Genomic DNA, 12,057 nt, shown 5'->3' with positions numbered 1-12,057 from the left:
GACATACCACGCGTACATTTAGCGTTTGGATATAAACACGCGTTAGTAGACATACCACGCGTACATTTAGCGTTTGGATATAAACACGCGTTAGTAGACATACCACGCGTACATTTAGCGTTTGGATATAAACACGCGTTAGTAGACATACCACGCGTACATTTAGCGTTTGGATATAAACACGCGTTAGTAGACATACCACGCGTACATTTAGCGTTTAGATATAAACACGCGTTAGTAGACATACCACATGTACATTTAGCGTTTGGATATAAACATGCGTCAGTAGATATAGCACGCGTACATTTAGCGTTTGGATATAAACATGTGTCAGTAGATATAGCACGCGTACATTTAGCGTTTGGATATAAACATGTGTCAGTAGATATAGCACGCGTACATTTAGCGTTTGGATATAAACGCGCGTTAGTAGACATACCACGCGTACCTTTTACTGATGATACATTACTACGATACTCAATCGTAATCGAGGATTTTAGTCCTAACCTTTTTCAACGTAAGGGATCCTTTCAATGGCACCATTTTCTCCTTTAAACCTCCAGCCGTGAAAGGGACATTCCAGGCAGTTTCCATAGACACGACCCCCGACACCTAAGTGTGCCCCCAGGTGAGGACAATGTGCATCAAGAATGTAGGCCTGACCGTCGTGTCCTCGAAATACTGCAAATTCTTTTCCTAAAAAGAAACAGCTAGGTAATTGAAGAGTGTAAGTTAATTATGAATAACCAACCAATCAAGAAACAAGTATCACCTGTGCTCTATTTTGTTGTTGCTTCGATTCGACTACATGATTTTACTACTAATTTTGTGTCAGAAAATAATATATCTCTCAAACATTTATTCCAGTCAGTTTGCTCAATGATAGGTGCTAAAAATCTGGTTTCGATACCCGTGATGGGCAGAGCACAGATAGTCTACTGTGTAGCTTTGTGTTTAAACAACAACCAAACCAAATCTAACGAGTTCATTAGCGATACCCACATTGTGATACTTTTACCTATAAATCGCCTATAATAACGTTATTTCACAACAACAAAGAATAATGTAATAATAAGATTTTGTTACAAAAATGCAGTCCGGATAAAACTAGATCTGTATTAAGAAAAAGTAAACCGATGAATCATGGAGAGTTCTTTTCCCCTATAGATAGACACGACCTCCGACTCCTAATTGTGCCTAAGAAACGTACACCCACACACACTGCTGTGCATAAGTTACAGACCACCATTCAGTCTCTTGTGCAAAAGATATCCAAGATGAAATATAATACTAATGTCAACCTAAAAACCTTGTTGATTTAAATACCTTCCAAAGTCACGTGTTTGATTTAAATGAATTCGAAAAAGAAAAAAAACAATATTTGAGAATTCAAAACTGACAGTAGTTATGTTTATGAAAACCGGAGTACGTAATTCTTGGACGTCCAAAATCTGCAGATATTACAGTAATATCAAATAGTATTCCATGCATCTAGTCATTTTCTATTTTAAAAGTGTTACAACTTTTTTTTTCCTCAACCGAGTTATTATTTCCTTTGGTAAAAATTAGATAACTGGCTCCGAGGTGTACATTTTCTGAAGAATTATGACTTAGTATGATAGCTTTACATAATGAGGGCTACAGTCAAAAACTTGAGTTCAAAGAATAATCAAAATGGACAATGAAACTGTTACGGCTGATGACAGGCCCAGAATACCTCCCAAGATTTCAAGATGAGATCTTAAGGACCTTAAACTTACTTCACTCAGAAACAGACATATATCTAGCAGTTGCCTTGCAGCATAACTTCAAGAAACCACTGTAGACCCTTGCGCAGTGTGATGCCAATTACGTTAAGAAGAGCTAAAAGTATGCTTGGCACCAAGAAAACCTTTGTTCCGGAAAAGCAACAAACAAGAGACTTATGCTTGCAAAAAAGGGGGAGGGACCACCTAAGTGTGTGTGTCTAAAGAATCGGTAAACATGGCGGAGATGGCATTCAAGTTTAACCACAATTGGATTGGTGATCTCTACTGTGCTGATGAAGTCCTGGATTCTGCCTAGTGTAAGCACATAGTCGCTCGCCAACCTGTTCCTTCTGGACGTCGTTTAGTGGAGAAATTCTATTTTCCATTATGATAACGATCCCAGACATACAGCGAACGAAGTAAAACGGTATTTTAGTAGAAAGGATGCAGATGGAACCCTTGCATGGGCAATGAGGCCCCTGCAGATCCCAGATCTCAATACTACATGGGTAACAGGCCTCTACATAGCACAGATCTCAATATTACATGGGTAACAGGCCTCTACATAGCCCAGATCTCAATACTGCATGGGTAATGAGGCCTCTACAGAGCCCAGATCTCAATATTGCTGAGTGTGTATAACACTAAAACCTGAAGTTCGATACCCATGATAGGTACAACACAGGTAGTCCATCGTGCTGTTTTGCGTTTAAAATTAAGCGCGTTAATTACAATACTCTCAAGTCATTAGACAAACTAAAAAAATATACATAAAAATATTCTAAGCGTAAGAGATAGGATGTTGAGGTATTTATAACTAGCTATCTTTACACAATCATACACGGCCCATATTATTTGTTGACTAGTAGTTCTAAAACATGCCTTGCATATAATATATGTTTAATGTTTTAAATGTAATGTTTTTCTAATGTAAAATTACAAGTGTATACATAGCGTCTGAACGATACCACTGCTAAGAAATCATAGCTATAAATAGTACTTACCCAATGCAGTCACGGGAAGACTTTTCCCAACTCGAAGATCACGTGATTCTATAAGAGGAAACCAGCCGTTCGGGAATACAGGGGGTGTTTCCCCAGGCTTCCGGTTACTAACTACATCTTTCACTAATCCGGAAAAACAATGTCGACGAGAGGATTTTTTACCTTGGAGATAACCAAACCCAACTTCCGTCATGTCCTAAACAGAATCAACACATATATAGAAGATACCAGACATTTAAAAATCGTGCGCGACAAATAACAAAAAGACGTTTCTTGAGACCCCGATAAACTTACTGGTCTTGCATAATGACTTTTTGGATTTTTATCAAATCCAATAGCAGCATTGTAATATTTTCTCAGAATCTCTTGTTTATACCGAGAAGAAATATTAACAATCCACAGCGGCAGTCTGAGTGTTTTTCAAAGAATTCTCAAGGTAAAAAAATAATAATAACTTTATATTTAATTTAGCTCGTTGACCAAAAGAAAGTATTAAAACGGGTAATGGGGTTATTCCTTTTATGTCTGGTAGCATCAAGTTTTCCTCAAAGTTCTTTTCTTCTACTAACCCTGCTTCTATACCTGCAGACGAGTCAATTTAAACAATCCACTATGGCAACAAAAACTGTTCATCTGTGAATTTCTTTTGGCTCATCTTTTACACTAGAAAACTATATAAGATCTGTTGTAAAAACATCGAAAAACGTCGGTTTTCTTCTAAGAAAAAGAAAAAAGTAAGTGATACATATCGTATGAATTGTATCCAGGATATAATTAATACACTTATGTTTACAGTCATTGGAAGAATTATTGGTAACTTTTGAAAGATTGTGATATGAAATATTTCAATTTACAATCACACCAAGTTGTTTATAATACAAGGTACGAAACCAGAAGAACGTGAATTACGTACCCGTGCCCTCTCTAAACGGTGTATACTCCAGTACGTTATATAACCTAATATCAAGGTCAGCAAGATTGTTAGAAGGTGAGAGAATAGGGGTACCAGTAAACAAAGTAGTCCATCCATTAGCAACCGCAATCCAGTCGTGAGGTCGTTCACCTCCATTTCGTTTCTCAATACACTCTTGATGGAAGACCTGTATGGTAAAAATTGATTGAAAACAGTAAAATGGAAAATAATGGATCCAAATTGCGTTCGTTTAAAATAAAAACACTTAATAGGACACTTACTGATTTTTCAGTTTTCTTTATTTACTTAGGAACTGTGGGGTATAGCTATTAACTAAGCCTAAATTTGTTTGTTTTTTTTACATCTTCATTCATTGATAACACAGATCTGCGAACTTAAACTTCATAAAAAGTTGTTTTGATTTTAATAACCGATTTTCTATAATTCAGCTACGTAGATTTAGAAAATTATATTTTTTTTGTATCACGTAAGGATTATTTACAAATCGGGAAGAAAAAACTCGTACTTAGATCCAATTATTATTTAGTTTATCACAATGAACATTTCTTATTATTATGTTTGTTAACAAAAATACAAAGAAACTGAAGTAATGGAAAGAACACTGATGTCAAACGAATACGCATCCTCATTCATAGTGATTTTTGTTTTGTGAAATCTGAGTCTAAGTCTCAAAACTACGTGTTGTGGTCTTTCTTTTACGTATTGAGGTATGACGTTTTGTGAAAAATCTGTACGGGATGGACAAAAATGGATATCATTTTCGGATTCAGCGTACAAGAATTACTATAGAACATGTAAAAATTTCAAGACAATAACACCATCGCAGGTCTGTATAATTATTATGTACACCATGCTAACTTAAACCAAAATACTGAAGACAATGGAAACACTGCATTCATTACATCCATTTTGTTCAACCTGAAAGTTACAAAGTTTAAGGAAATATTCACGTATATTTATAAAAAAAAATATATCAAGATTAAAAACTAGGATTGTTTTTCTTTTCACCGAATATAGCACGTTTGTTCCTCCGTACTTAAATCTATGTATATTTTCAATATTTGCGGAATTTTAAGGAAATAGCTTTAATCCACTGTTGCCTGGCGTCTTTTGGGTGGAATTCTGAGCCGTTATCATAATCAGTGTTTATTTTTCGCATGACCTATAAAATTTTTAATCTGAAAATTACATATACGTTGAAGTAAAATGTATAAACTTGTAACACCTTTCTCTCACGTTTTGATGGACAGTTGTTTGAGATTAATCTTGTACTCGTTTATAAAAAAAAAAAATGCAAACAGACAAATAATTTGGTATCGAAATGATGTTGTTAATGAAAGGAAGATAACTATATTTTTTATCTTCCTTACTAGGAAATCTCCTTGACAATCAAAAGTAGAAACAGTGTATATCAAGACTAGTCCTAGATATACTAGACTATGTAATATCTATACATCAGCTAAACACCTCATCCGTTTTATCAACTCAGGGGTTTAATAACTCACGTTTGTCTGTTTGTTTGAAGTTAAGCACAAAGCTACACAATGGGCTATCTGTGCTCTGCCCAACACGGGTATCGAAACCCGGTTTCTAGAGTTGTAAGCCTGCAGGCATACCACTGTGCCACCTAGGGGGGGCGGGGGGTGGCAATAACTCACGTGTTTCGTACTGGGAGAACACAAGTGTTTAGCGTCATGTTCCAATGTAAGAGCAGCAGTGTTTTAGGGTTGTAGTATTTCCTTTTGTCCAAGACAGTTTTTACTTATAATATTCTACATACCGTAGTTTTCGGAATATAAGACGCACCCTTATTTTGAAGACAAAGTTTTGGGGGGAAAAAAGCTACAGTCGCATTTGAAAGATTTTTATTGAACATAAATTCAATTTGATACTTTAAAAATTAGTATATATTGTTCTAAACACAAAAGAGTTCAAAACATCAAAATAAGAAAATACCGTTGGAGAGGAGGAGAAAAACCTCCAGATTCTCTGAAATAATTTGGATAAAAGGTAATAAATGATATATTGACACATCTAAATAAAAACTTATATTCCAATCTATGTTGTGTAATGTTTCAGGCACACGCTGTTTGTTAGTCGCTAAATACCGTGTTGCATAAAAACTTAACATTTACTGCCTGGTAAAGGGCATCTGCCCAAAATATCAAACAAAACCAAACTAGAAAAACTTTATTTTTATCTCAATTGTTCCTGCACATGTTTTGTGGAACAGAATTCATTCAAAAACTTTCTGAAATGCTGAGTGTAATGCTGTTATAATACATGCCAACAGTTACTTACTTTTGACAAAGCAATGCTTTTGGCAAAGCAATGCTTTTGGCACTGCAGTAACTTATTAGAAAATTGGTTGATCGACTATGACAATTAAAAACATTATCACACCTACCTATCATTCGACTTGCTATACATGATCTTAACAATCATCAACCATTACAATTTTCAGTCATAAATTAACATAAAAAATCAATAAATGGGCTTTTAAAAATAGTAGTTCTTATTTTCAATACACAACAAAATGCAATCAAAATTATACTGAAATATATATATATATACGTTTTTATCTTTATTAGATAACTCTGCACATCAAAAAATCCTTTTGTAAAATTGCTCTATTCTGCATCATTATGTGTACACTTTCCCCTGTTTTTTCAGTGGTCTAACATACTGTATTTGATGTCTAAATGTTTCACACTTAGCTAATGTTTAAATGCTAAACGATTTCAAACCCACTTTACACATACTCATCCAGCAGCAGGGTTGTAAATTTCACTTGTGAGTTTATATCTACTGGCCTTGGGTAGTTTTGCACCAAGCTAATACAATTTCATATGGTGGGATTACTTGACTGCTCTAAACATTATAGGTTACTGTAACAGACAGCTTTCACATCAGTGCAACAGTAAACAGATGTTAAAAATGGACTTAAAAATTTACACTCATATACTAGAAATACATAAAATCCAACATTTATCTTAATTTTAAAACTGTAAGTGCAGGAAAGGTAATATTTTTGTAAAAACGTGGTAGAATAAATTAATAATTAAAACTTTGAACTAGAAAAAAAAATAAAGTTACAAAATCACACCCTACTTATGGAATTATACACATACATAAAATGGTGAATTCCCAGAGGACTGATATTGGTATTATTTTATATTCTTGGTATTGGTTTAGTAAAACTCGAGAACTCCTATACATCATATTGTGCTTAATATTTTCTGTGTGATATATATTACTATCTATATATATGACCTATGTGTTATATATTAAAAAATACATATAATAATTTCAAAAAATAAGGCAAAAAATAAAAAATGATCTCCTATTATACTATACAATTACTTTTAAAACTATAAGTATTTTAATCTACAATATAAATAGTATGTTATTTTTTTATCAATAATATTCATAGAGATCCTTTTTGTGGATTGAAAGTGAGCCTCTCCTCCTTAAAAAAACATTCTGGTTGCATGCATAAAATTATGGTAAGACTGCATTAATAAAAAAAAGTTACAGCAAGTTAACATTCATTATTCTTTATTTTCTCAAAGAAAATGACAGTTGCTGAATAGCTTGCTTATTTAAGTGTGTTTGTCAGAATTTACTAGATATCCACTAATAACAGTAACTACTCCTGTTTAATTATGGCTAGCTCTAGCTAGATAGGAAGCTCTGAAAAGGAAAAATAAAAAACCTGGTTATTGTTAAGTACTGCTTAAACATAGCCTAGTACAATAAGTTGTTTGATTTATTAGTTTCAGACTGTACTGTAAAATGTAAAGTATTAATCATTTTAATGTGTTCTTTCTAAACTTCCACCTGTATCAAAAACTTCTTGCTTGAAAACATGTTTTTATAAAGTTTCCGTATTTTTTGGTGTATAAGACGCACTTTTTTACCCCAAAATTCGTTGTAAAAATCTGCTTGCATCCTATACACTGAAGGTATGAATAATATATATGTATATATACGATATACACAAGCCATGTGTAAATATATTTAAATAGGCGTGCATAGTTTAGTTCAATTGAATGTGTTACTTATAACAATAGTAGTTTTTCTTTTAAAAACATAACTATTTATAATGCTCCCTAAATAATAAAAAAATAAATTACAGTGAAAGCAATGAAGATTTTGAGCCAAACTAAATAACAGTAAACCTTTTTTTGATTTACAATTTATAATCCTCTGGAACAACTGAGGAAATTAAAACAAAATTATAGTACTGGTATGTCAACTTAATATAACAAACCATACACATACACACAATGTACTTACATATAGACAAGTATATATACATAGGAACTACATGCTATATTTGAATGCAATCTAGTAAATAAATTTGAAGGGATCTTGCTATCACTGGCAGTGCCTAAGACATGTACTACATTCCAGATATACCAAATTTCATTCAACACCCTAATTAGCACCAATGGTGCCCACACAAGGAGATTACAATAAGTAACTTCTCACAAAGAGAACTGATGGAAAGAAAAACATAAACAGACGTATAGCTTAAATCATTACTTGTAGTAGTAATTTCTTTAAAATCTTTAAATGTTTGGAAGAATTATGACTGCTGTACCGTACATCAGAACCCTCAGATTGCGAGTCGAGCACCATAACTAGCTGGCCATGCCGGGTCAATTACAGAAAAAATATCATACTTTGCAAGAACCTTTGTTCGAAGTATTTCCTATTTGATATTCTTTAGAAACGAATAAGAGATTATTTTAGGAAAATGAGTTTTGTTGATAAATTTAGAACCACATTAAATGTTACATAGTTTAACATACAGAGGGAGTTTAAAACATCTATAAAACTTTAAGGTAAAAAAACGTGGGAAATTTTACATTGATTAAGTCGGTCTTGTTAGAGAGAGAGCCTTATTTTAGAAACTGAAGAGTATTCTGAAAGATACAAAAAGGATATTTATGCTTTTATGTATGTATGTTTTAATTATTTATTTTAAATTAACAATAATAAAATTTATAAATCTTAAATAATTTTGTTTTGTTTATTCAAATCAGGTTATCGTACTTCTCAAAGGTAAGTTAATATTCTGTGGAAGTGCAGATTTTTCACAAATTTTGAACATAAAAGTTATTTTGTTAAAATGTCACGTAATGTTACTGACACTACAATTCGGCAAACAGGACAATGTGTAAATCGTCATACTAAATTGTGTTTAGACGTTTGATACCATGCTAATTCCTAGAGTTATGAGACAATAAAAGTTCTAACACTATTTGTAGACATACGGAATAGATCTATGAACTGTGTTTTGTGTAAAGTACACTGAGTTACGTGAGATAAAATTTTATCGCATTTGCTAAAATTTCAATTTCATGAGGTTTAAATCTAATTATCTAAAATGATTTTCAAACATTCTTGTCGACAGATTGCCTAATAATCCGTAATCTAGACTTAATGTGTGACATGATTGAGCCTCAAGACGATGAATGTAATTATTTTAAGGAAAATAAAACTTATCGTGTATAATCAAATTTATCTATTGAGTCAGAATTTTCATTACCATTATTTAACGAAGCTGATGGCTAATATACATATATTTAAAGAAACTGTGATAATTCAACTGAACAATCGTATCAAAATATATAAACTACAACAAATAAAAGCAACTGCAAAATATATGTATCCGGTAATTACTAGAAAATCAAGAACATGTGTATCTACTAGCTAAATACAAGTGAAATAATGAATATTCCACGAGAATCTTTCTAATCCTATGGTGCTATTGACTAACAGAGATGTTATAGTTAATTTACACAGTACTAGTAAATTAATCACGAATGTTGCCCCCCCTCCCAGTAGATAACGTGTAAGTTTACGGAGTTACAACGGTAAAATCCGAGGTTTCATTTCCCGTGATAGAGATAATGCAGATTTTTTAACTGCTCTAAAATGAACAGTAACACTTATGAATGTCTAGAAATATTCTAGAGTTACATCATTTAAGTACATTCCACGAGATGGCGGTATAACAAGGACAATTGAAAATACTACCTGCAACTCAAAACTAAAATACCCAAAGAAAGCAAAACAATCTAATTATAAACAGCTAAATGCAGGAATCTATATATTTTTTTACTTTTATGTAAACATACTCAAACGCAAATCGACAACACAATAAGGAGATTTTTATGGATTGTACGAAACTTATGCCATTAAATTTATATGAAGGAAACATTTTATAATAGATTATCAAAAGTAACTTAAAACTTGAAAGTAAGTTTATATTGATTATTCATTCGCACGTGACTCTCTCTCTCTCTTTCTTTATATAGACAAACATGATAAATATAAAACGAAACGGAAACTTGAACAAGAAGCGAATATAAAGTAGAAAATTACTATTTTAAAACTTCATTCATCAAACTTTTTTATCTCAAGATGAACGACCATATACAGATCCTTATCATGACATATATTTTAGATAAAGTCTCTGCTTTCCGAAATAAGTAGACAAAAACAGCAAGTCAATTAATTAACAAAAATAGTTTAAACTTTGACAACATTATCATTCGTTCTATTCAAAATTAAAAAAATTGGGAAAAAAATCAATCCCATCATAAGTATATAACAAGATATATATATCTAATATCCATTGGAAATTGAACCTATAAAGTAACTGCATCAAATGAAAATGTGATATCCTCATAATTGTTTGCAGGGTCCTCGTGAAGGATGTTATAACTCCCCAAAGAAGTTTGAAGGGCCACAATAAAGGATATTGTAACTTACCATAATGACTTAGAAGATCACTTAAATGGTAGCCATGAAGGATGTTGTAACTCAAAAGACCACGGAACGTCTTAACACATAGCATATTGCCACAGATTAAAATTTTAAGGTGAGGCAGAAACTCATAGAAGATGTTCAAAATATTCACCTCCAGCTTCAAGTGTTATTATGTGTTCCATGAAATGACCAACAGATGCAATTGTTAAATGAGTCGTTTCGTCTGTTTATTTGGTTTCAACCATGCATACTTTATCTCCAAACCTGTGACACTATGAATAATGGAAATATACCATTTTCATTTAGTTTAGTTAATTAACTGATTCGCTGTACAACAGACGACCCAGCGATAAATTTACGGGCTTAATACGCTAAAATCCGTGGATCAGTTCCCCGCGATGGACAGAACACAAACAGCTACACGTAGCTAAACAAAAGAAGAAAAAACAATACAACAGTACAATAGACTAACTAGTCAATATTTGAAAAATTAATACTATTAGTGTGGTATTTTAATATTTATTTCCTTCCTCTAAGTAAAAAAAAAGGTGAAGATTTTCATTTTGTGGGAGCCTTAAAGAAGAACATGAAGGTAACATTAATCTGATTATACCGTTTGACGCCTCTATTCCGCTGTAGTTTGAACCTGCTTGTTTTTCTGATTTTAAATAAGACATTTTTCATATCAAACTAGTTTATTTATTATTTACAAGTCAACTATTTTTATTCCATAAGGTTTATAGATATATAAAGTTCTTCATATACTCGTTAAAAAATACAGCAATATTTTGATTTTAATTTGAATCTTTCTTCAATTCACTCCACAGTGTTAGATGAGTGTCAAATAATATCTTGTTTCTTCAGCAACTTAAGAAGCTAGTTAAGCCTAATTGGAATTGGTGTATTTAATTCAAGAACATGGTGTTCAAATGTTATTTTCACTGATAAGTTCCCTGATATGAGGTAGTAATTAGTAAAACATTATTTTAATTGAAAATTATACTCAGAGAGCAAGTGAATGCGTATTGTCTCCTGAAATTCCAGCGATTAGTAGAATATTAGACAGTGAGAGAAAGAAAATATATTAAAAGAACATTCACATCAAATGGGTATGCCATTTGAAATAAGGCTTGAACAACATATTTTTGTTTCTCTCTAGCCGAGGCTTAGTGTTAAGGGAAAGCTTCCCCTGGAAACCTTTCAACTCAAAAGGGCTTGATAAGTAATGCCTTTTAAAACAATTTGATCGAAAAAAAATCCACTCACTTTCAGATAATAATATTATCTTAAAGGAATTGAAGAATTAATTGATTATTATATGTCCTTTGAAAAATAAAATAAAAAAAGATATAAGACCAAGGTATTGTTATACTCATATAGTTCAGCTAAGACCAAATTATTGTTACTCATTCAGAAACAATATAGTCATGTAGTTCAGCTAAGACCAGCGTATTGTTACTCATTCAGAAACAATATAGTCATGTAGTTCAGCTAAGACCAAAGTATTATTAATCTTTCAGAAACAATATAGTCATATAGTTCAGCTAAAACCAAGGTATTGTTACTCATTCGGAAACAATATAGTCAT

The 12,057-nt window shown here is 32.4% G+C and overlaps 1 protein-coding gene across 5 annotated transcripts in view; it reads right to left on the bottom strand.

Moving 5' to 3' along the window:
- The window catches only part of LOC106459473 (cholesterol 7-desaturase-like), a 51,830-nt gene that overhangs the window by 11,419 nt on the left and 28,354 nt on the right, over window positions 1-12,057 (bottom strand). For all 5 annotated transcript variants that reach the window (XM_022385967.1, XM_022385969.1, XM_022385965.1 and 2 more), the window contains 3 exons: window positions 3,666-3,852; window positions 2,753-2,948; window positions 508-696 (listed from right to left, as the gene is read on the bottom strand). In XM_022385967.1, coding sequence (XP_022241675.1) covers window positions 508-696; window positions 2,753-2,948; window positions 3,666-3,821 — 541 coding nt within the window. In that variant the 5' untranslated portion in view covers window positions 3,822-3,852. The remainder of the gene's footprint in view (window positions 1-507; window positions 697-2,752; window positions 2,949-3,665; window positions 3,853-12,057) is intronic.

Source organism: Limulus polyphemus, unplaced genomic scaffold (assembly GCF_000517525.1).
Source record: "Limulus polyphemus unplaced genomic scaffold, Limulus_polyphemus-2.1.2 Scaffold614, whole genome shotgun sequence".
Lineage (NCBI taxonomy): Eukaryota > Metazoa > Arthropoda > Merostomata > Xiphosura > Limulidae > Limulus > Limulus polyphemus.
This window is presented reverse-complemented; position numbering and strand designations above follow the sequence as displayed.